The sequence below is a fragment of the Pteropus alecto genome, unplaced genomic scaffold, assembly GCF_000325575.1.
Source record: "Pteropus alecto unplaced genomic scaffold, ASM32557v1 scaffold134, whole genome shotgun sequence".
Lineage (NCBI taxonomy): Eukaryota > Metazoa > Chordata > Mammalia > Chiroptera > Pteropodidae > Pteropus > Pteropus alecto.
Genome location: NW_006436283.1, coordinates 5,417,221 through 5,441,630, shown reverse-complemented (window position 1 = coordinate 5,441,630; position 24,410 = coordinate 5,417,221). Strand labels below are relative to the sequence as shown.

At 54.9% G+C, this 24,410-nt stretch overlaps 1 protein-coding gene, 1 long non-coding RNA gene and 1 other non-coding gene across 10 annotated transcripts in view; 2 read left to right on the top strand and 1 right to left on the bottom strand.

Annotated features, from left to right (window-relative positions):
- Positions 1-24,261, bottom strand: part of LOC107195716 — a 33,925-nt gene extending 9,664 nt beyond the window's left edge. For 2 of the 5 annotated variants that reach the window (XR_003046438.1, XR_001516933.2), the window contains exons 1-2: positions 20,891-21,010; positions 137-418 (exon numbers count right to left, since the gene is read on the bottom strand). This is a non-coding gene — a long non-coding RNA (uncharacterized LOC107195716). Of the gene's footprint in view, positions 1-136; positions 419-8,116; positions 8,199-20,890; positions 21,011-21,472 lie in introns of those variants that run through there. The other 3 variants (XR_003046437.1, XR_003046439.1, XR_003046436.1) reach the window with 3 other exon arrangements.
- On the top strand, positions 9,702-9,820 carry LOC112480077. The gene has a single exon (XR_003046487.1). It is a non-coding gene; the product is annotated as a 5S ribosomal RNA (ribosomal RNA).
- GPRC5C (G protein-coupled receptor class C group 5 member C) overlaps positions 20,550-24,410 on the top strand; it is a 14,957-nt gene continuing 11,096 nt past the window's right edge. For 2 of the 4 annotated variants that reach the window (XM_025047072.1, XM_015589751.2), the window contains exon 1: positions 20,550-20,828. Coding sequence is in view for 2 of the 4 variants with exons in the window: in XM_025047070.1 (XP_024902838.1) it covers positions 20,942-21,227 (286 nt within the window). In the remaining 2 variants the exon portion in view is untranslated. Of the gene's footprint in view, positions 20,829-20,883; positions 21,228-24,410 lie in introns of those variants that run through there. The other 2 variants (XM_025047070.1, XM_006912257.3) reach the window with 2 other exon arrangements.

Sequence of the window (24,410 nt, the reverse complement as noted above, 5' to 3'; positions counted from 1 at the left end):
GGGCCTTTACGCAGTTTTATGGTTTTACAGACCACCGTGCCTTTTTGCAAACTTGAAAGGGGTCTCCTTCAAGCGAGTGCAAGTCTCGGTCAAATAGAAGGTAACTATTTTTTTGCACAAAAAAAAGGGTACTCACTCTAGACAGACAAATGAGGAAAAGACAGTCTATGACAAAGGAGGCAGCCCTATGGGCAGCGGGGTGAATGGCTAGGGGAACTGTATTTTGTATGGAAAAAAAAAAGGTATCCTTTCTTCTGCGTGAACAGAGCCCGCGGTTTGGTGGGTGGAGCGAGGAATTCACCACAGTGTCGGGAGATGGGAGGTCCAAGGCCAAGGCTCCCTTCTGATGAGAGGCCTCTTCCGGTTCAAAGCAGGTGCCTCTGGCTGGGGCCTCACATGGTGGAAGGGAGATATCATCCTTTAAAGAAAGAAAATATTGTCAAGAAGAACTCATTCAATTCCTAGTTGTCTCCCCTTCCTTGTCTGTACTTTATTTTTTAAAGTAACATACAGTAAAACTGACTTTTATCTTTTTTTTTTTTTTTTGGCATGGAGATTTGTATAATCCATGGCAAGACACAGAACAGTTCCACTGCCCTAAAACTCTCTCTCAAGCTTCCCTTTGGGGGGCCACACCCTTCCCACATCCCTGGCCCCTGCCTGGCAACCCCTGATGTGTTCATTACCACTGCAGTCTGTCTTGTTGAGAAGGACATAGGAACGGTTTTCTGTGGTATATACCCCTTTGACTGGCTTTTCTCACTCAGGATAAGGCCTTTGAGAGTCATTTCAATGGTTGCATGCATCGATAATTTGCTCCTTTCATACTGGGTAGCATTCCGTTGCATGAGTGTACCATATTCTGTTTGATCCATTCATTTGTTGAAATGCACTGGGGTTGTTTTGGGTGAGTGTGAATAGAGCTGCTATAAACATCTGTACACAGGCTTTCGTGTAAACAAAATGTTTCATTTTTATAGAGCAGTGGTTCTAACTGGAGGCAATTTTGCCCTCCAGGGGATGTTTGGCAATGTCTGGAGATATTTCTGATTGTCACGAGCAGGGGGTGCTACCAACATCTCATGGGCAGAGGCCAGGGATGCTAAATATCCTAAAATGCACAGGACAGGCCTCTCCAGGTCTGGCCCCAAATGCCAATAGTGCTGTGGTGGAGGAACCCGCTCTCCTGTTAAGTACCTCGAACTGAGCTTGTTGAGTCACGTGGTACATGTATGTTTAGCTATATGAAAAATTGCCACACTGTTTTCCAGAATGACTTCTCCATTCTGCATTCCCACCAACAATGTGTGAGAGCTCTCAGGGCCTCACAGCTCTGTCTCGAAGTTGTCCAGCTTTTCAACGTTAGCCATTATAATACCTCTGTAGAGGCGTCTCATTATGCCTTTAATTTGCATTTCCTTGGTGGCTAATGATGTTTAACATCTTTTCACGTGCTCATTTGCCGTCTGTGTATCCTCTTTGAGGGAGTGTCTTTTCAAGTCTTTTGCCCATCTTTTAATTGGATCGTTTTACGACTGTTGAGTTTCGAGAGCTCTTTACGTATTATAAATACACGTCTTTTGTGAAATATGTGATTTGTCTCTTCTCTCAATCTGTAGTTTGTCTTCTCGTTCTCTTAACATTATCTTTGGCAGAGCAAAAGTTTTTAATTTGGGTGCGGTCCTATTTGCCTTTCCGCCCCCCACCTATTATGCTTTTGGTGTCATGTCTGAGGACCCCAGTTCATGAAGATTTTCTCCTAAAACTTTTATAGTTTTACATTTATATCTACGATCCGTTTTGAGTCACTTTTTTTTTACAAGGTATAAAGTTTAGATTCCCTCCTTTTTTGCATATGAATGTCCAATTATTCCAGTCTCACGAGTTGAAAAGAGTTATCCTCGCCATTCAATTACGTTTGCCCCTTTGTCACAAATCAGTTGGGCCTATTCATGTGACTCATCTCTGGGTTCTCTGCTCTGTCCGATGTCATTGACCGATGGCTACCTTTTGCTAATATCACACTGTCTTGATTACTGTAGCTTTCTAATAAGTCTTTTTCAGAATTGGTTTGGCTCTTCCCATTCCTTCGCCTTTCCATATAAATTTTAGAGGCACGCTGTCTACATACAAGCTTCCTTTGCTTTGACAAGGCTGGAGTGTTTTCCAACACCACCGTGCAATTCTCCACTTCTCAGAGGACACCAAATGGGTGTCCTACAGATCTAACTCAATTCTGACACTATCTGCCTGAAGATAGCATCAGACCTCTCAGGTTAAGAGTTCGGCCCCACCAAACCACCCCCTCCCCGCTTCCCCAAGCCACCACTTCAGACACCTCCCCAGGCCACGGCCACTTCAGACACCAATCCTGTGCTTTTGCACGACAGGGTATAAATCAGAGCTTCTCACGACTCTCTCCTTGGGTTTGATTAATTGGCTAAAGCAGCTCACAGAACTCCGGAAAATCTTTGCTTACTAGACTACTGGTTTATTCCAAAGGATCTTACGGAAGATACAGAAGAACAGCTAGGTGAAGAGGTATGTAAATAAAGGCACAGAAGGGTCCCAAGCGCTGGAGCTTTGGTCCTGGTGGAACTGAGGTGTGCCATCCCCTTGGCCCATAGAGGCACCAACCTGGAAGCTCATCAAATCTTGGTGTTGTTCAAGAGTTTGTATACAGCCTGGTGGCCAGTGCCGCCTCATCAGTGGGTAGGGCTGAACGCTTGGTCTTTCCGGTGACCAACACTATTCAGAGGCCTTGTAGGGACCCCGCCCCAGGTCACCTTATTAGCATAAACTCGGGTGTGATCAGAAGGGCTTGTTACAAATAAGGAATGACATTCTCATCACTTAGGCGATTAGAAGGGTTTTAGGAGCTCTGTGCCTGATACAGGACAAAGACAAAGTGTATTTTTTCTTATACCACAAGGTATAGACTTATGATGCCGCAACTTTCTTTGTCGTAGGTAGGACTTTGACACTCAGACTAGACTTTGGGTAGGTTCTAAGGGAAGGAGAGATGCTGCTTTTACAGAAAGCTCAAAACAGCCATTCACCTGCTTCTTGGGTGAACAGATTGTATTTTGCCCAAGGAATGTGAAGAATGCAGATTTACTTTCTTTTATTCACAGAGTCGGTGTTTGTATGAAGAGTCACAGACTAAAGAATGCTCTCCACTAGCTCACAAGACCACGCTGTATTCATTCTATGACAGCAAAACGGTCACACTTCTGACTTATCCCGCAAGATAGAACATACCCGTTTAAAACGTGTTTTTCATCAGGCCAAATCACTTGCCAGAAATTTCGCGTACACCTTTTTCTATAGGTGGAGTGGGATTCATCTTGCCTTCTTCTGGGATCGTTGGGTCTGAATCCATCGCCTTCCAGTTCTCTGGTTTCCAGAACAGACGAGGCTGTGGCCCAATGCCAAAGCCAAGAGCAGAGCAGAAGTGGGAGTGGGTGCTGCTGGTTCTGCGGGTCCCTCCAGTACCCTCTCCCCACCGGCCTCCTTCCCAGGCCCGAAGCCCTCGCCGTTCTTCCACGGCCCCATTCCCAGCTCCTCTATCCTCACGGCTAGACTCGGGGCAAACAATTTGACATCCTCGGGCCGCATTTGGCTTGCCCATAAACTGGTGTCTATGCTGCTGAGCTGTGCATCTCATGGAATCATTGCAAGACTCACAGAAATGTCTGGAAAGCTACAGCCCACACTGGCTTCTCCAGGGAATGGGATGGGGGAAGTAGGAAAGAGGGGTATGGGGACATCTTCATCTTCAGAACTCCAATCTTGTTTTAAAATGTTTAAGAAGTGTGAATTCCTTTTGTGATTTTAAAAAAACGTCTATAATGCTCACAGTGAGTAAATGTGTTAACAAATAATGCATTTTGCCGTCTTCAAAAAGTTTCCAGCCCTGCTAAGCTGCAGGTTACTCTTCTGTGTGTGTATGTGGTGGGGGGGTCGGGGGGCGGTCACTTGGCCCATCGTGGACACTTTCAGTCTGAGGGAGCCAGTGAGATCAGCTAAGATGGGGACCTGGGTTCCAGGGCAGGTGGGAGAAAAGGCGGCTCCACGTTGGCTCTGAGCAGGGCTCTGCCCTCTTCCCTCTGAGCCCCCAGGTATGCGACATATGGTCCCCTCTGGCTTTCAGGCCAGACCAGCCAGCAGGCAGGAGCTACGGTGCCAAGGGGAGAGAGATGCTATAGAACGGAATGGAGTCAGCACAGAACGCATTTACAAAATCAATCCTTGGGGCAGCAGCCCGGACAGTGAGGGGGCTGGGCGTCCGAGGCCACTCTTCCAAGGAGCCAGCTTGCAGCCGGGGGTTCTGGGCTCAGCAGGCACTGAAGCCAGCCTGGGCGAACTGAATTCATTGTCCAAGGGAACAGCCGGGGGCTGGCACACCTTCACTGGGCAGCGAGGAGGAATGTGGCTATGTGCACTTGTGTTTGTTTATTCGCTGTTGGGAACCCCTTGCAAGGGTGTGGGCGCTAAAGTCTCCACGTGGCTGGAGTCTGCCCAGGACAAGCTGTCCCTCACTCACAGCCCCTCCTGGGTCTGGGAAAGTGGCCGGGGGAGCAGTTCATGGAGAACCCAGGATGCACCAGGAGCAAGGAAAGGGAACCCAGAAGAGACCACTTCTGTCCCTAAAAGGGGATGTCCCCATGGACTGGGGCAAAGGGACAGGAGGCAAGTGCTCAGGACATCTCCCTGGGAGGGAGGGAGAGGCAGGGGTGGCAGGGAGCCCAGGCCTCTCCAGCTAGTGGCATAAACCAGTCACTTTAATAGCTGAGCTCAAGTTACAGTGGCCTCTGGCCCCTCGGGGACACACCTCTGCCCCCAGGCCCTGCAAGTCATTTTGGGGTGGGAGGGGAATTCCTCAAGTACTGGATGGCCTAAGAGACTCGGGGGCCCTGGAGGCCCTCGGGGACAGAGGGAACCCGTGGTTCTCTGCTGGGGGCTGCAGCTGCTCAGTGGCCAATGAGACTCAGGGTGGGGGTGGAGGACACCCAGGCCCCTGGGTGAGCATCGCGTCAGACCTACTTGCTTTCGTCCTAAAGGAGCCCAGCCCGGCAGCTTGGCAGAGACGTGACCCCCACAGACTGTCTCTTACTCAAAACACAAATCCTTTCCCTTCTCTACCAGCCCACACAGAAGCCCGGACAGAAACCGCCTCGTGCAGAGAGCAGACTGAAAACAGCCCTAACTCGGGGTCGGCCGTCTCTGTAAAGGGCCAGAGAGCAAAGGTTTTTCACTTCCTGGCCGGTGGTGCCCATCACAACTACTCAACTCTGCCATCGTAGTGTGAAAGCGGCAGACAGCACGTCAACAAATGGGCATGGTCGCGTTCCAGTAAAATTTTACCGGAGAGCAGAATCGTTCCGCGGAGCATCGTTTGCGGACCCCTGCCAGGGCAGGTGCGAGCAGCTGGTAGGACAGGCCATCCTCCCTGACCTCCTCTGGACCTGCAGGAGCCATCCCAGGTTCCCCAGGCCTGGCCGGCCACCACTGCAGAGAGGAGAGTTTGCGTGGAGGAAGAGGAAGCAGGTGTTTGCTGAGCTGAACACCCCCCTCCACTCCCGTAAGTCACTCCGCCTTTGCCCAATGTAATTAAACCCCAACAGATACCTCCCAGGTGACCATGTTTGTGGCCATTTAGAGATGAACAAGGAATGATCCCTCTTAGCGGGTATGTGAGTCTAGAGAACAGGCCGGAAGCCTGGGGACGGGCCATGGGGCCCCCAGCGGGGCATAGGAGCAGAGATATTTTTATTCCTGCTCATGTCACCTAGAGCTTAGGATCCGGCTACAGCGAGAAAAACCAGGCTCAAGTCTCAGATCTGCTGTCACGAACTGAATGACCTTGGGCGAGTTCCTTAATCTCTCTGAGCTTTAATTTCCTTGTTATACAAAATGGAGATAAAAATAGTACTTGGTTCCTGGAGCCCCAAGGTTTAGATCAGGGGAAGCATTTAATGCAACAGCTAATATAAACCTGGCCATGCCTGTGACTGTCGGCTTAGTCACTGGGCACCTTCCTTGGGTCAGACCCATGCTGGAAATCAGATCTCATTTAATCATTTAATACTCGCAACAACCCTGTGAGGCAGGTCTTATTATCCCCATGTTACAGGTAGGAAAGCCCAGGCTCAGAGAAACAACGCCTTGCCCCAGGGCACACAGATCTGCTCTCGTTGCAAGGAGACCGAGAGAAATGGACAGGAGTGGACGAGGAAGCTTGGGGACCTACACAGACAAAAGCGCAAAGGTGCAGCCCAGCTGGAATCACTAACTGCGTTTCCACTTTTCAGAGAGGAAGAAGGCAGTCGCCTGAGCCACCATGCGCTCAGCCAGGGGCCTGTCTCATGTACACCTGCCGGCTTTCCCCGAAAACGCTGAGCATCCTGGGTGGAAAGATTCTCTGGGCGTGGCTGGGTGAATGTCCCATGCTGCCATGTGCCGGGTGAAACGGTCTCTCGAAGAGAGATGTGACTTGATTGGGAAATAGGGTCTTTAGAGGTATAATTCAGGTCCGGATTGAGATGAGATCACCCTGGATTAAGATGGGCCCTAAATAAATGACAGCGCTGCCCGAAGAACCAGCAAAGGGGACAAGGTGACTTAGAGAAGAAGGCCGTGTGGAACTGGGGGCAGCGGCTGGAGTGGTGACTCTATCGGCCAAGGGCTGTAGACGCCAGCAGCTGGAGACGAGCCTGGAATGGACTCTCCCCCTGGGCCCTCGGAAGAAACCGACGCAGCCGACACCTTGATCTCGGACTTCTGGCCTCCAGAACCGGGAGACAATAAATCTCGGTTGTTTGAAGACACCAGTTTGTGACGACTGGTTACGGCAGCCGCAGGAAATTCGTACAGCACATGTGAACTTTCGAGGGTGGTTCCCGCTGACCCTGGAGCCCAGCACACTTCGAGGGCCTCCAGGAGTGTCCGAGGGAGGGGACAGGGAAAGGACACAGGAAGGGAAGATCAGCTGGTGGGTCAGGGTCGCTGGGAAAGCAAGGCAGTGGGGGGCACCTTTCAAGGGAGCTGCTGCTGGAAGCGAGGAACTGGGGGGCCGACCAAACGAGGCTCTGTCTCCTTTACGCCTGAGAACTGCAACTAAATGGGCCGGTGACAAGCTTGTTATTAAAGGGAGCCACCCAAGTCATCGAGGGGACCGTTTCGTCGGCTGCCCTCCCGCCTCAGATCCGGCCTTGTGCCTGCACAGCTGTCTAGCGGCCACCACTCCCACAAAGCCATCCGGCCGCTTGGTCAGAGCCGTGGTCAGGATGTGCGAGGGAGGCCAGGCTGGACGGTGGCCACGTACAGGCCTCTATGTCGTGACCCTGACCTTGGAGCCTTGGGATTGTGCCAGGCCCCGTTCCCATTGCTCAGGGCGAGCCAGCAGCAGCGCCTGGGTGATGAGGGAGGGGACTAAGGCTGCCCGTGGCTTTTCTGTTGAGGGGTTTCTTCCTGTCCCCACACTTCTGCCAAAGCCAGGCCCTCCCACCCCATGTTGTCATAGCAACAGCCCTTCTAAGCTGGGCAGCTCAGGAGCCTGAGAAGTGGGACCTGTCCCTTGTTCTGGGTGGTAGCTTGCCTCCAAAGGCGGTGGCCATCAGTTCTTGCCTTCCCTGTGCGTACACGCCCCTGCCCCATCCAGAGGCAGAGTCCATCCCTCCACCCCCTTGCATCCAGGCTGCCTTGCAGCTCTTTGACCAACAGAGTGTGGCTGAAATGATGCTGAGCCAGATCTGCTCCCGGCCCTTGAGAGGACTGGCCGTTTCTACCTGCTCTTGGAGCCCTGAGCTGCCATCTCGGACAGCCATCCCAGTCAGGTGACCACAGCCCCAGCTGCTCTCTGATGGCACCTGTCTAGACGCCCCGCCCCCAGCGCTGAGAGGAACTGGCCAACTCAGCCCTGTCAAGAGATAAAAATGCATTCGCGTGTTAAGCATTGAATTTGGGAGTAGTTTGTTTACACAGCCTTCAGTGACAGGAATGCTCTGAAAGATTCACCCCTTCATTTCCTCCCCAGTCTTACTCACTGGCTACTTTGGGGCAGGAAGGACCCCCCCAAAGTTCCAAAGTCCACAATCCCTCATTGATGATTTACCCAATAGTCTCCTTGGTAACGGGTCCTGGTTACGGGGCAGAGTTGTTGGGAGGTGCTGCTCCTCCTGCGTCTGGTAGGAAACCTTTAAATTAAAATCAACACGTATCTGTAAAGCAGCTGGGATGTTGGCGGCACTCTGGGCAACTCAGAGAGACACACAATGCCTTTTATTTGAAGAGTATTAACCAAGCACTCCAACCTATCGAAACTCCTTTCACCTGTGACAACCATTAAAGGCAGATGGGCAGGCACGGTGCCTTGCGTTATAGAACAGTAAACTACATAAGACCACACTGATAGAAGAGGCAGAGCCAGAGCTGGAAGCCAGGTCACCTGGCTACCTGTCCACTGGCCTCCCTCATACTGCCCCCTATCATCCCCAAACCATCCTGGGTAGCAGTTTGGGGCAGGGTCAGGCCCGTTTTCCCAGGTAGAAGGAACAGAGAATTGGGGAGGAGAAACTGACCACGGGCGGTATGTGTCATAATTATGGGCTCTGAAGTCACCTTCCTAGGTTTAGGTGTGGCTCTGCCCTTAGTTGTAATAACTTGGCAGTTACTTACTTTGCTGAGCCCGAGTCTGCATCTGCAGAGGGCGTCACCACTGCAGAGAATCATTGTGCCTCCAGGGGGAGGGGCGGGTTTTTGTGGTTGCCTTGAATGATAGAGCGCGGTGGAGGTGACCCTCGGTAATTCAGGAAGCTAGATCACAAAATGCAAGCTCTCTTGTCTTGCTCTCCATGAAGGGGTCTGATCCCCCCGTCCCCCCTCCCCCGCTGCCATGCTGTGAGGAAGCCCAACTAGCCCACATGGGGAAGCCACATGGGGAGGCCCCGAGGCCACATGAAGAGGAAGGATGCCTGCCCAGCCCCCAGCTGCCTCAGCTCCAGGCGGTTCCAGCACCATCCACTATGGGACTGCAACTGAATGAAAGTCTAGGAGCCAGAACCGCCCAGCCGAGCCTTTCTCAAACTCTCCACCCAAAGAAACCATGAGAGATAAGAAAGCGGTGATTGCTATTTGAAGTCACTAAGTTTTGGGTCCTTTGTTGCACAGTGATAGACAACCGGAACAAATTGTTTGGGGAGGTTCGTGCATCGAATATTGTGTCCCCCCCCGCCCCCCAAAAAAGATATGTTCGCCTGGAATCTCAGAATACGACCTTTGAGAATAAGCGTCTTTGCAGATGTAATTAAGATAAGGACCTTGAGATGAGACCATCCTGGATTAAGGTGGCTCTACATCCAATGACGAGTATCCTTATGAGAGAGAGAAGACACAGAGACAACAGAGGAAAAGGCCATGTGACGGTGACAGAGGCAGAGATGGAGAGATGTGATCACGAGCCGAGGCATGGACTCTCTGCCAGGGAGTTCAGAGGGAGCATGACCCAGCCGTCACCTTGATTTAGCCTCCCAAACTCAGAGAGAGTAAATTTCTACCAATTTAAGCCACCAAGTTTGTAGCAGCCCCAGGAAACTAAAACGGGGCTGAAGGCAGCTCAGGACCAGTTGCTATCATGACGGTGACTGTATCTTATGGCTCCAGAATCAGATGCAGAACCAACAAACAGAAGTACGTCTCAGGTCTACGGCCACGCCACCCTGAACGAGCCCGATCCCGTCTGATCTCGGAAGCTAAGCAGGGTCGGGCCTGGTTAGTACTTGGATGGGAGACCCCCTAGGAAGACTAGGTGCTGTAGGCGTTTTTTAAAAAAAAAAGTATTCTTCAAGGGAACAAGAGGACAGAAGTTTTTTGATCGGGACTTCTTGGAGGATGAACAATGCCCGTCTGCCATAGCTAGAGCAAGGCCCGGCACAGACAGAAGGACCAGGGCTAGAAGCGGAGGGGAAGGACTAGCCACCAGCTGTCTCTCTGTCCCTTGTAGTTCCTTACGTGAACAGAAAAGTTCACATCAAACAAAAATAAGCAAACACATAAACGACAAAAAATAGGTCGGGGCTTTCAGTTTCTGGATCCTAGATTTCAGGTTACCACCCTCTATTCCTCTTACTTCCACTGTTTTGGAGAGTGTGGCCAAAAATCCTGTGGGGAGTGTGGCCCAAAACCTGGTGTGGAACTCAATCGGCATCCAGCTGGCATAACCGAAATACGACGCTTCACACAAGCATGGACACCTGGTGGACCCGGAACTGCCACATATTTTAGATAACATATGACTTTTAAACTCTAGCCATCAACTCAAATGGAAAACATGGGGTGGGTAAGACATGTCTGCAGGCTGAACTGGGCCTGCGAGCTGTCTGTGACATCGACATTTGTGCCCGTCTCCCTCAGCCTGGCACTACAGATGGCTCCCATGTCTCTCCTCGCACCCTTCGCAGTGGTTCAGCCATGGCTTCTAGAGGTTCCCACCCCGCCTTAGAAAAGGCTTTGCATCTGACTCTCTTCTCCGCCCTCACTGCCCAGAGCTCCCTGTCCTCTTTCGTCTGGACCACCAACCCCGGATCCCACGAGGCGACCCCTTGAGGGGCCAGGTCGGGGCCTCTGCGGCCTTGTCCCCTTGTCACCAGCCTCCACGCCTCCCGTCTCCCTCCACTGGTCCCTTGCAGAAGCCATATTGGGTTACTCATCGCTTTCTGCACCCGAGACTCCACAGCCCCCACGTCTCCCTCCATGCCCTTCCCTCGCTCGGAATCCCTCCCCCTCCCCCCTCTGAATTCCTGTCCACTGCTCCTGGCCCAGCTCGGACCTCACTCTTTTCTCCCCCTCTTCTGGATCCTCCCACCCCCATCCCCAGCTCACACGGAGTCCCTTATCTTTGTTCCATGGCACCTTGTGTACTTCTTTTATAAATGCTATCACCCCGAATCTCAGTGACTAGTTGACATTCATCTCGCTGATTAGATTGTGGGTGTCTGGGGCAGGGGCCATGAGCCAGTTTCCTTCATACCTCGTACCTGGCACGTTGGGAGTACTCGGTAAGGATCTGAGGAGGCGGACCCGACAGATGCAGAAGCCAAGGTGGGAAGGGACGAAGGAACTTGCTGGAGGTCACTCAGCTCATTGAAGGCAGAGCTGGGACCGGAAACTACCTCCTGAAGGCATGTCTTGGGCACGCACGGCCGAGTGGCTGGCTTGGCTGAGGAGCCAGCGGGCGCCAGGAACAAGGGAGGCTGAGCGGTGTGTCCCGGAGGGGCACTAGGACTCTGCCAAGGGACAACTCACAGAGCAATGGTGGCTTCAGAACACTGGGGGACGCTTGGGGCAGCCAGTGAGACCGTTCTGCAGCAGAGTCAGCCTCGGGGCCAGGGCTTGTCCAGGGAGGAATCTGATAGGAACGAATTCTGTGGCCGGAATCCAGAATCTACTGGAAACCATGAGGAAGTGGAAGACAGCGAGCCGCCTGGGCTTGGGGAGACAGCCAAGACATCAAGGACTTACAGTGACTTAAAGAACAGAGCTGCCATCAGCGATGACAATGGCATCGACCGGGCTGGCCATTCTGACCATTGGGCCCCACGACTTCTGCCGGCACTGCATGGGTCCCCAAGTTACTCCAGCCTCTCTGAGTTTCCTCATGAAATGTAGCTTACAGACGGCTGGAGGAGCAAAGGACTCGATACATAAAATACATAACCGTCCCCGGCACATAGTAAATGTTAGTTACTGTTATTCCATGGGTGGGGAAACAGCTCGGGAGAGGCGAAGGGGCGTCTCCAAGGCTACACAGCTAATTACTCCACAGTCGAGCTGACCTAACTGGCTCCGCACGGTGCTCCTGATCTAACGGAATGACGTCACTTCTGTCGCCCCCTTCACATGCACACACAGTGCCCCCCACCCCCAGCCGGGGCCCACGCAGCAGGCCTTACTGGTGGCACCGCGCTGTCGACAGCTGGCTGCGCACACTGTGCCGGGGGCGGTGGCGACAGCCAGTCACCGTGACCCTAGCCCTGGGGAGAGAAGCCCTCAGCCCCTGTAGGATGGGCGTTAAGACAGGCATGAAGGACAGGCTGCAGCAGACCGGGCACGCCCTGAGGGGGCTTTTTGGGATCACATCTCGTCGCCCGAGCGGGTCAAGGACAGGGAACGAGCCAGGCCAGGAGAGCAGAACAACTGTTTTGAAATGTAATACGGCGCTGGCCCGAAAGGGTTGCCAGGAGGAAATCTCTACTGCAGGGGCTCCTTTTGTTCAAGCGGATCAGCATGACCTTGGACAAGCAGAGGCCCAGGGCCCACTCCCCTCTCTCCGCTCCGAGTCTGTGGCTCTGGCCCCACATTTGGAAGCAGCAGTGAGCGGGGAATGGTCACACTGAGTCAGGCGATGGAAAAAAAGCACAAGTAAGAAAAGGCGGTAGCATTTGAATTTTACCTGTGAATGAGCAATATCACCTATGAAAATTGGATGCAAAGAACCCGCAGGTGTGCTAGTCGCTTTCTCATGATGCCTCGCGCCAAGTGTGTGGCCCTTGTAAAACACCAGGGAAGGTTACTGGGTGTGGTTTTTTCCTAAGCTGTCACTAAAGAGTGGCAGCACATGCCATCCCAAAATATGCCTCTTTAGCATAAGGACGATTTTGAGCTGATTATTTTGAGAAACAGCCTACTCAGGAGAAGCTCTGAAGACAGTCAATTCTTCTTTAGTAAGGGAAATTTACATTTATAAAGGAAACTTCCCGTTTGTAAGGTCTCTCTGTACAAGAATCTTATCTAAGATACACTGACGTATATTTGCATAACAAATCTTACTCTTATTTACCATACTTTCCCCGGTCACCTCCCTAGTACTGGCCTCTCCCACACCTTTCTTCCTGTTGTCTTTAGCCGAAGGTGGTATTTAGGTCTGAATTCTAAGCCACCTCTTGGAATTACTCATTTTCCCCTGGGTTTCTTGTGTATACACGGGGTATACATGTTAACAAACACGTTTTCCTCTTATTAATATGTCTTTTGTTACAGACCCCACCAGAAAAGTTAGAAGGGTAGAGGAAAAATTATCCCTCTGCCCTCCATCCATTTGACCTAGGCCTCGTTCCAGTATCCGAGGCCCGCACACCACGAGCTTTTCCTCTAGCAGTCTAGAAAGAGGAGTTTGGGAAATAATTCAGCGGCTTCCTCTGACCCCCATCCTTCTTGCACGGGGGTCAGCTTCAGAAAACTGTTTCGGAAGGCTTGTCTTTGGGGCTGGCTCACACTTTCTTCTGAACTCCGCCCCTTCCCTCTTCCTGGGAACCTCGCCTTCCATTGTAACGGGCGCGAAGCCCCAGCCTTCAAACCATGTGAGTCCAGCCAGTGCTTCTCACTGTGAGACTGCCATCACCCGGCCCTGCCAAGGACTCCATGCTCTAACTTACTCACCTACTTGTCGCCCCATCAAAACCCATTTCCGGGAGTGCCGTCCATTTAATCGGACCGACCACACACCCTCCAGTCAACTCCAGTTCCTCAGTCCACAGTTCTGCCCATCACTTTAGCCTCTTGTGAAGCGTCTGTTTGTATATATCACAAGAGGTTCGGATTACAGCATCAGACGCCACTACCACCGAGAGGGCTTGTCCGACCACAGCATCTGGATGGGCGCAGAAATCTACAGTGACAATAATGAACTCCCGGCAACTGTGACAATGGTTAGCCTGGAACTCCGAGGAACCTTGCCCTAAAATGGGATGATTTCAGACAGGGCTGGAAAATACCTGGGCAAGGGGCAGGAGGACGAGACCAAGGGGAGAAGCCTGAGAGTCACTTCCTATGATCCCTTCAACACGGGGGTGGGGCGGGTGGGGGAGGAACAGAGAAAGCTGCTCCTGGTTCCTGCATGATCCCTTCAACACGGGGGTGGGGGTGGGGTGGGGGGAGGAGGGACAGAGAAAGCTGCTCCTGGTTCCTGCGACACTTCCTTCGTGTGAGTCTGCTCGCTCTGGCTCCACCCTTGAGCCCATCCTCCAAAGCCCATCATTCCTGGAGAAGCAGGGAACCCGCCCACTAGCCGGGACGACAGAACCCTTCCTGGCGCATCCATGTCCTCTGTGTGTTGCTTCTTCCTTTCCTCGTCGTTGACTCAGACAATTCTCCGTTTCGCCTTGTCTCGCTGGTTCTCGAGGTCAGCGTGCATTCTTCGTCGCATTGGTGGTGGGGTGGGGGTGGAGAGGTATGTGGATTCCATGAAACAGACCATTAGGCTTCTCGGCTAGAGACACATCAATCTCTTTTTTTAAACGAACAGCACAACCCATTCCGAAGCTGTGCACCGAGTATGAGAAGCCTGACAGAGCACCAGCTTCTCCATCCTTTTTGCAAGTTGCTTTGTCCCTACACAGATCGGGCAGCGGAGGGAGATGAGCCTGGGGCCACACGGTCCCCAATCACTGGGCACTCTGGCCAGGGGCTCTCGGATCTAATGGTTTCACGTAATCTCTACAACAACCAAGCAAGGCTCGATTACTACCCCATTTTACAGATGAACAAGTTCTGTGCTCCTTGGACAAAGGCGGCTCCTCCCAGCTCTAAAACTATAGGAAGTCAGAAGAGCAGGCTAAACCCTTATGTCCATCTGTGACCTTCCATAGGCTCTCTTCCCATCCTGGCCTCGTTCCCACACGAAGATAGTAAAGCCAGCCCCATCATCCGGGTAACCCCAGCTGAGGGCCATCCAGAATCAGGCTAACCATGGGGTTTAACTTTGTTGTAAGGCGGATTTGATTATGACTCTAATCTTTTGTCACCTAAACTCAGCCTTGACACTTTATTGCTTACATTGCAGAATCAGGTCATGCAGTCTCAATTTCAAAAGAAAGAAAAAAAGCTCCCAGAGGACGGACAGCCCAGGATTTTCCTGGAGGGACTGTGCTGGAATGCCACGAATGGGTTAATGTAGCAGGGTGAGGATGAGGACAACTGTAAGACCAGGGGGAAATGACTATGGGCCACATGAGTGACAGCGAGAATGAAGGCTATTGCATCAGAGGCTGAAGTATATAGACTGTTTATGGCCAGGTCCCACTTTAGCATAACCACAGCTGCCATTAAGACCCTCAGATACACCATCAGCGGTTCTGAACTTTGCATAATGACTGAACTCTGCCTTATCATCAGAGGGGAGAAGAACAGCGTGGAAACCAAACTGAAATTTCAGCTGCTGCCAGGCGTCCCGGAGCTCAGCACACTCCCAGAATAGCACAGCCAGGTTCCCGGCAGCCTTGGGCTGCTCCACAGCTGGGCTTCCGGAGAGGGAGCAGAGTCAAGCCCCAAGCAACGCAGGCAACAGCTGGGAGGGGACACTGCCCAGAAGCCAGCTGGGTGGCCCTGCCCTGCTGGAGGCGCCATCTCTGGTGAGTGCGGGCACGTCTGGCTCTCCTGTGGCACCCTGGCTCTGCCCCCATCACCTGGGCGTCCAGGCTGAGTTGGAGAGTCAGGGGCACCCTCAAATCCCAGGAAAGGTGGTGGGTCTTCTGAATGCTGTTGAGTGAACTATGTTGGTGGCTGGCAAGGGTGGCGAAGAGCCGAGGGGTCCTGAAGGCAGGGCAGGCTGCAGTGTGCAGAGAGGACGCGACCTTAGGGGCCAGAGGCCACCAGAACTGGACTGGAGAAGGAAGAAGGGGCAGAGAGAGAGACACACAGCCCTGCCAATCAAGACACGCGGTGCTGTCTTGGGGCTGGCTTCTGAAGCTGGGAGCAGGGAGGGTAGCTGAGAAGGGAGGCCGCCTGCTTGACGTCGGGTCTGCCCCTTGCCAACGTCCTCTTGCTCAGGTGTGTGCAGGTCCTTCATCTGTTTACTCCCTTGCAAATATTTACTGAGGCCCTACTATGGGCACGTCCCCGAGGGAACGCAAAGATGGGTCAGGCAGACATCTTTCCCTCAAAGAGCTTACGCTCTGGTCGGGGACATAAACAAACAGAAGGGGGCATCCTGGATTGAGTGGAGGCAACATGAGTAAAGCCGCAGGAAGGCACCTGTGGTGACCTGACTCGGAGGTGACCGCTCAGGCTGGACTGGCCACTTCCTGTGGGAAGAGGAGGGAGGCGAGGCTGGAGCCCAGGTTGGGTGTGGGCTGCAGAGGCCCTGAACGCTGGCCCGGGGGAGTTTGGTCTTTTCACTTCAAGGGAGCAGGAGCCAGGGAAGATGCTGTGAGCAGAGTGCCGGGCGAAGGCAGGGAATGTCCCACAATGCCTGAGGGTTTCGGGGTGACTGGAGGTGTTGCGGAGTGGTAGGAAGCCTGCAAGCAGGGGTTAACAAACAGTTGGGGAGCGTGTAGGTGCTGGGGTGAGGTAGAAGGTACACCCGCCCCTGAAATGTTCTCCACTCTGGGGTGAGACTTTACCTGAGGGTAAGAGGGGACTGAAATATAGCAGTTTTGCACATTCCCTTTTTGCTTTTGGAAGGGAAGGGTGGGTCGAGGGGGCCTGAATCCTGGACCCTGAACTTTGACCCTGATTCCTAGATTCGATCGGTCTGTTGGTGGAGGCTGTCCAGTCCTGGGCAGCTCATAAATCCAGTGCTTTTCTTCCTCAGGGGCTTGGTCAGTGGCCACCAAACCATGCATAGGGAGGGGGAGGACAGGCAGAGGCAGATTTTATGACCACGGTGGAGGGCTCCGCATCAGGTGGCATTCCAGCAGGCTCTGCTCCAGGCCACTTCCGGGTACATTTCCAAAGGGATCATCCATGGGCAGCCAGTTGCAGTGGTTGAGTGTTTAACTAGCCTGTGCCCCGCTGCCGGCTTCCTGCTTCTTAAGGGGCCATGTTGGTGCCTGGCTCCTCTCAGAAAACCAGGTGGCACCTGCCGCTTCAAGCAGGCAATTGTATGAGCCCAAGAGAAAGGACGCAGAGCCAGACACAGCAGCCCGGCAGTAACCAGTTAACACAGAGGCCGGGGGCAAGCAGAGGGCAAATGCAAAATCTGTTTACCAGCGGATGGTGGGGCACCCGGGCAGCCAGTCCAAGATTCCAGGTACCTCCCTATCAGGGAGCCAAGAGCCCCACCCTCAGCTCAGCAAGGAACTATTCTCGCTCCACTGGGGCCAGACCTCAAAACCAGGGGCTCTCCACCCCCTGGGAAAGGGGTAGTCAGCCTCCCCCTCCCCGGAGGAGGAAATGGCTCTTGAAAGAGATTCTTCAAGCTGAAACTCTGGCACTCCGGAGCCCCAAGCATAGGCCCCACCTGGGCTCCGAACGCAGGGCTCTGCTGGCCCAGGGCGGGGAGCTTCTCCAGCAGACACTGGGCCTTGCCTGCTCCCATGGAAGGCCTGGCACCCACAGGCAGGGTTTACAAGGCCCCTGGTGCAGGAGGGAGGTCGGCCGTGGGCCATCCTCCAGGGGCTGAATCTCAATTCTCGCTGCCACTGTTCAGACCATAGAATAATGGATTTGCCACGTGTCGAGCTCTGGGCCAGATGCCAGGGAGTCCAAATTGTGAGGCACGGCCCTGCTCTTGAGAAGGACACAGTCTGATTGGGGAGGCAACAATTTAGAAAGCTGATTGAGGTACACCAGGATTGATGATAAACAAACAAATGCGTAACAGGCCATGGGCAAACAGGACAGGTCACATGGTTCTTCCTGGGGGAGGCAGGAAAACTCTGCAGAGGAGATACGCTGGAGCTGAGCTGTGAAGCAGGGCAGAGTTTAAGTTTTGGTCTGAAAAAGGGAGATGGGACAGAAAGGATGTTGGAAGTAGAAGAAACGGCCCAGAAGATGATGTGCCAAGGCCATTCTGATAAATAGTAAGACAGAATCCAAAGAATGTTGGAGAAGCAGCTTCTACGAGTTTGGGTTAAAAACTGTCAGGTGTTTTTTTAAATGACAGGACTGAGGCTCAGAGAGGAAGGTCTAGGAAGGGAGAGGCTCGCCACTGAGCATCTGGGAGTGCCAGGCTCGCTCGAGGAACGTTCTAGACGCGGCTTCATCTGGATGTGGAACTGGAGTTCTACCGGCTTTACAGCAGAGAAAAGCGGGGCTCAGAGAGATGGAGTCACTTGCCTTAGGTCACACAGCTGGCAGGTGGCAGAGCTGCTCTTGACACCAAGGTCTTGGCAGTACCCTTAGACTCTTGCAGCTCAAAGAAGGAAGAATTCCGGTGAATGAAGGTAGTTTCAGTGGCGGGCAGAAGCTCAAGCACCACGTTTTGGGAGGGAGCGGGGAGGGAGGGGGAGGAAGGGAGGAGGGAGAGAGCCAGCCTCTCCTCTACAATTTATTAACCGGAAATCTCTCCGAACAGTGGGTGGGCAGTACCCATATGGGACCACTTCTCCAAGAGTTGTTAGTTGAAAGTGACCGTTCATAAAGGCTTATATGCCTATGGGTTGATAAACAGGGTGAAGGGCATTTGGAGGTGAAGATGCCACTGTCGTTGAAGGCTTAGAAAGCCACAGCACCTCTCACAGAACTTCCTTGCTGGCCAAGCTAGGCCCGCTGTGACCGGCAGCCCCCGTGGCCACCTGGCTCACGGGGTGAGGCTCACCATCTCCACCTCTAATCTCCTCACCTCTCCCTGCGCACAGGCCCCAGGGGAATAAAGCAGAGGGCACCAGGCATCCTGCAGACCTGGAGGCCCATTGCCCCGAGGGCCTGGCTTGGTTTCGAAGGCAGATCCTGTTCCAGAGTGAGATGGGGAGGAAAAGGAACCAGCAAACAGCTCTCAGAAAAACGCCCTCCATTTCTACTGCTACCTGCCGCACAGGGGTGGCTGCAGGGTCCGTGCAAATGACTCCCAGTGGGTGGCCAGACACTGGATACCCCAACCTTCCCGCTTCCTGGCCCAGGGCAAGACTTGCCTCCTGCGAGAGGTGATGGGGCTCCCAAACTTGAAAGCAAATTGAGACAGACCCACAATGCAACTGTCTCCACAGCCCTCAGACCATTCCCTCCCCTCCCGCTGCCCCTCGGAACTGGCTGTCACCTACGTCCCTGAGCGACTCCTCCCAGCAAACTGATTTCAGCGTTAGTATTGGCCTCGTGTTCACGAGGCCAGAGGACTTATCCATCTCATTTAGGTCCAGCCGATCGCTCACCCTTTCATGGTGAGCACCCAGCTGCCGGGACCTTACTAGGGTGTCGGGTGTCTGCACACCCTCGCACGAGGGGGCCCTGAGTCGTGGGGTGGGGGCTGCTGTTAGGGGAGGGAGGCCGACGGCACAACTCTGCAGAAGAAACGCGCTCTTCCTCCTCACGTTTGAAAGAACTGAAACAACCCAGTCCTCGCCACATTTCCCAGACCAGCCAGCAAGGGCAAGGCACAGAAAGGGCGACAGGGTTCTAGAAAACGCGGGCCCCACCGCCAGCTCCAGCCGCTAAGCGAACACTCCCTCCAGGAGTCCGAGAAGCCGGTGTGCCGGGGGAGGAGACGCCCGAGGTGTATCGTTCCAGCAGCTCGGGGTGATTCATGGGGTTACACTCCTGGTGGTCAGAGATTGAGGCTTGCAAACAAACCGCCAGGGAGGTACCCCTCCCCCCACCCTGCCACCCCCTAGCCCGAGACCAGCTGCCTCCCCTCCTCCCTCCGCTGCCCCCGCCCCCCGGCGCTCCAGGCAGAGCAAACACGCCCCGCCACCGGCTGGCTCCGACCGCGCGCCGCTGGCGATCCCCCAGGCAACTCGGCGTCACGAGAACCAGCACCCCGGAGACCCGGCGCCTTGCCCCTCCCTCCGCTTCCCCTGGGCCGCGGCCAGGCTCAACAACTTCTCCCCGGCCGCTGCGCCGCGGTCCCGCCGGGCCTCCTGCGCGCGCTAACTAGGCCCCGCTGGGCTCCCGGGACAGCGCACCCCGCCTCGCGCGGAGCCCGCAGCCCCGGGGGAAGGCGGCCGGAGTATCTCTTGTTTACTGGGCGGGGGAAAGTCCCAGCCAGATCCGCTTCCCCATTTCTGCGGTTCCCTTTCTGCCGATTCCTGGGGCCGGACGGGAAAGGGTGGCGGCCACCCGCTGATCCACTCCCGGGGCAGGGAGGGGTGGGGCGTGGAGAGGTCCTGGGTCCCCGAACTCGTGGAAAAGTCCCCGGGCGGTGAGACGGGCAGGACTCGGAGTCAGAGACCGCGGGGGCCGGGTTCAACACTGTGCCTCGGGGAACAGAAGCGTGAAGGCTAATTAGGACAAGTCGGAGCAAGGAACGGGAGCGCGCGCTGAGTCGGGCCAACTCTGGGGCGGTCACAGGAAACCCAGGCGCGGGGTAGTCGGCCCGGGGCGACGTGTGCCCACGGTTCCGAGTGGTTCTAGGCTCGGCCCACCGCATTAGGGGCACGCACAGTGGTATTCCCACGCACACTTGGTGGTCTGGGTGCTGGGGAAGGACCGTGCGTGCAAGAGGCGGGCACGCGGTGTGTGGTGTGTCCACGTGTGCACGCTCGGGGAGGAGAGGGGGCGCCGCAGGAGTGACAAAGGCGGACTTTGTGTCTGAGGAGTGTGCCTCGCTCCAGCACAGAGTAGCGAACTGTGTGTGTCCGGCGTGTGTCTCACGGGAGAGCCAGGACGAAGGTGACAAAGGCTAGGTGTCCTCCACGCACCAAGAGACGCACCAAGGCGGCCCCCGCGCGCACGCGCTGGGACGTGCGGGGAGGAAGAGCCGGCCTGCGGGGTGCGCTGTGCTGAACCCCAAAGCGCTTTCCGGAGAGAAAGCCGAGTCCAGAAAGTGAGCGCGCGTGAGTGTGCGCGCGCCCGCGTGCGGGGGCGTGGCAGTGAACGGCAACAACCCACCCGCCGGCTCCACCAGAAACTCCGATCTTCCTCCCCGGCCGGAAAGTGCGACTCGCCGGAGCCTGGAGGTGAGGTGGAGGGGGAGGAGGGCGGGGCGGGCTTTGTTACAGTGTAAACCGATTGCACATACCTGGAGCTGCGGTCGCCCGATAAGCGCCTGAATGGAGGTGATGTCACGGTGATGCAGGCACCGGCCCACCCTGGCCGAGAGGGGAGTCGAGCGTGGGGAGAGGCGGGTGCGAGAGCGAGCAGCGAGCGAGCTCGGCCCGCTCAGCCCCGGCCCGGGAGAGGCAGAGCCCGCTCCCCTGGCCCCCGCCGCAGCGCCGCCATCCTACCCCAGGCCAGGGCTGGGCCTGGCCCCGGCCCCGCGCCCGGCTCCGAGTCCCTCCCACCTCCGCCCGCGCCTCGCCTGGGGCTGGAGTTGGCCCCAAACGCGGCGCCGGAGCCCGGCCGGCGGCGCGTCCCAGGTAAAGGCTGCTGCCTTCCGTCTCCGTCCTCCCCTCCGCCTCTTCTGAGTCGGGTCGGGCTGGCGGGGAGTGGACGAGGGTGGCGAACCGGGGAGGTGGACAGCGCGCCAACTCCGCTCGGTCGCAGAAACTTTCCAAACCAGACTCTGCTGGGGATTGGGGCGGGAGGGGGGGGGTCCGGCGCGGCGCGGGGTGGGAACTCCACCAGCAGGGTCTCCAAGGGGTGCCGCCTTCAACCCCGTTACCTCTCTTTGAAGGTGCCAGTCCGCCGTCAGTAGTGACTTTTGGGCCGTCGTCCTCTCCGCTGCCGGCCACCGTGGCTGGGGAGGGCAGGTTTCTGTGGCCAGAGGGAGTGGAGAGAGGCTGGCCGCCCTGCACCTTCTGTTCGCAGTCCGGGGGAGCGTCGGCGTAGACCCGGGTGGGGGCGGGTGGAGAGAGGAGCGCTCGGAATCTTTGCGCGGAGTTTGGGATTTCGGACAACCAAAGAGCCTCTACTTCTGGCAGCGTGGTTTCTAGATCCCTACCCCCACCCCCAAATGTCTTCCTGAGCCTTTTAGAAAACCAGCCTCAGAGGTTGAGTAGCGCCCCTCCACCCCCAGGCGCTCCGGATTACACCCGGGAAAACGCAGCCTCTTAAGAACGCCACAATCTCGATCCTAAAGCACAGGGACCAGAATATGTGGAAATAAGGTTTTATGCTCCTGGAGCGCCTCCTCCCGCCCCCCATACACACACATCCATGAGCTTTAATGTGTGGATGGCGGGAGGGAGTGCTTTTGGGGGTAGGGGGTAGGGGTGCATTCCAGAGTGGCATTCCAGGGCAGACCCTTGGATTGAGGGGGCTGCTCCAAGTTTCAGAACGCTCAGAGCGTTCTGGCCCAAACGCCCACCCTCGGTGTGGAGGTCCAGGCCCGGGTTCCAGGATGCCTCCCTGCCCTGCAACCTGAGCAGTGAGGTAGCTCCTTGCAGGCACAGGCATCTCAGGTCTGAGAGGGAGGAGGTGGTTGGGACAAGGGGAGGAGGTGGGAAGGTCGGCAGTGGGTCCATTGCCTCTCCTGACAGGGTGCTGAGTGGTGGCAGACCCGTAGGAAGGAGGATGCTCTGGCAATCCTGGGCTAGCATAGGTGCCTTAAGAGTCATGGTACCCTGGGAGGTAACCTCTGGCTGTGGTCTGTGTCTTACTTGCCCCAGAGCCCGGGAGACTGGCCCCGGGCGGCAGTGTGAAGCCCAGGGTGCTCTTCGGTGGGTGGTGCTGGTAGTTGGCTGCTCTGGAAAAGAAAGAGGGGGCCTGGCTGTCCTCATCCTTGCCGGGTGAAGCCAGTCGGGGCTGGCTGGGCGTTGAATCCACGGGCACTCCTGAGGCTTCTCTGCTCCCCCAGAGAGGAAGAGGGCGGAAGGGGATTCTGGAACTGGATTGGGCTGAGTGGCTGAGCTTGGGGAAAGGCGGGTTTCAAAAGTGATTAAAATCGGTTGTATCGCTAATTCTAGGGAGGTGAGGCAAAAGGGCCCTTTTGTCCAGAAAATAATCTAAAGCTGGGGCTGGATCGCAGCCATGGTGTCGGGGACACTGGCGGGGCAGAAGGAGGGCCTTCTCCCACTCCCCTCCTCGGTCCCACTGAGGACCTTGAAGCAGATGTGACTCCCAGCACTGGGCTGGGGAGAAGTGGGCATCGAGTCCGTTCGGTCCATGATTTTCAGACGCCCGCTGTGTTCAAGGCAAGGCGCTGGGCGCTGAGCGCTGCAGAGCATGCGTTTCGTTGGCTGCCCTCAGACCTTAGGGTTGCGTAGGGGAGACAAGTCTACACACGATTCTAGAGTTCAAGCCTCAGGAGATTCAGCCTGGAAATGCAGGGTCTAAGGATGCACGGGACGGAGAGTCTCCAGGCAGAGCTGGGTCTATTTTGTTGAAGTCCTTTCCCCCTTTACCATCTTTAAAAAGTGGCGTCAACTAACTGGCTGAATCTGGACTCCTGGAGGTTAAACTCCCCTGAGTTTCCTTCACTAAGTCTGCTGACTCCGAGGAGTCGTTGTCCTGGGAAGTGAACAAGAGCCAAGTTCAACCGGCCCAATTTCCTCACCCGAGTCTGTGTGTCCTCGTTTCCCCACTGGCCCTTCCATTTACTGGGGAATCAGAGAAGTGAGACCTAGGATGGGAATGGTGTTTCATCGGGCTGGCACGTTTCAGGACAGCTGGGCAAGCATGGTGCCTGGATGGGGGAGGAGGGGCAGGCTCCTCTTTCCTTCCTTGGAAGTTCCCGTGTCAGTGGCCAGCAGAGGTGAGACTTGAAGGGTACGGTCCAGGACTAACAGCAAAGGGAGGAGGAGACCGGGGTGAGAGCCGTGAAGCTTCTCTGGCCCTGGCCCAAGTGCCTGTTCTGGGGGGCACAGATGGGTGTGGGTCTAAGAGCAAGGCGGATCAAGGGGAAGTGACATATAGTTGCAGGGCTAAATGGGACCTGGTATAGGGATCCAGAACAAGTCACCCCCAGGTGTGCCTCTGTGGTATGCAGATTGTTTTGGGCTAAAGGTAACTTTAGCAGCGGGCTTAGGAGACACCTCCCCCACCCCAACTACCTAGAAGAATTTGAATTAGCGTCCTTGCCCATAAGAGATTATCAGAAATAAAACTTTTGACCTATCTATAAGGCAGGGCAAACTTCTGCTAACTAAAGGTCTGCTTTTTTTTTTTAATCACCATCCTGCAATGACCTTTTGAAGCCCCCAAAGCACCTTACCTCATCCTTAGCTCAGAGTTTCTATCTCTGAAACTCATATGCGAGTGGGGTCTGATTCTCTCATGTATGCAAGGTTCCCATACATGTGTATGTGTGAAATTTGGTTATTTTCTCTTGCTAATCTGATCATGTCTATTTGATTATTGGACCGACTGGAAGAACCTTGAGGGGAGAGGAAAGTTCGTTCCTTCCCCACTCTGGCCTGGTGTTTTGTAAAGACAGGGCCGTTATCAAGATTTGAACCGATATCATGGGTTTACCCCTCCTTAGATCTTATTTTGGAAAGGATCGCTCGCATCTGCCCCTTATGGCTGGCTTACCTTTTGTCTCTATCTTTAAACCGATGAATGTGTCCTCAACAAATCCATTGCCTGTGCTTTGTGCCAGACTCAGATCTTACTTGAAGCACAACCCTGCTTATGCCCCCATCATGTGAAAAACAGCCCTC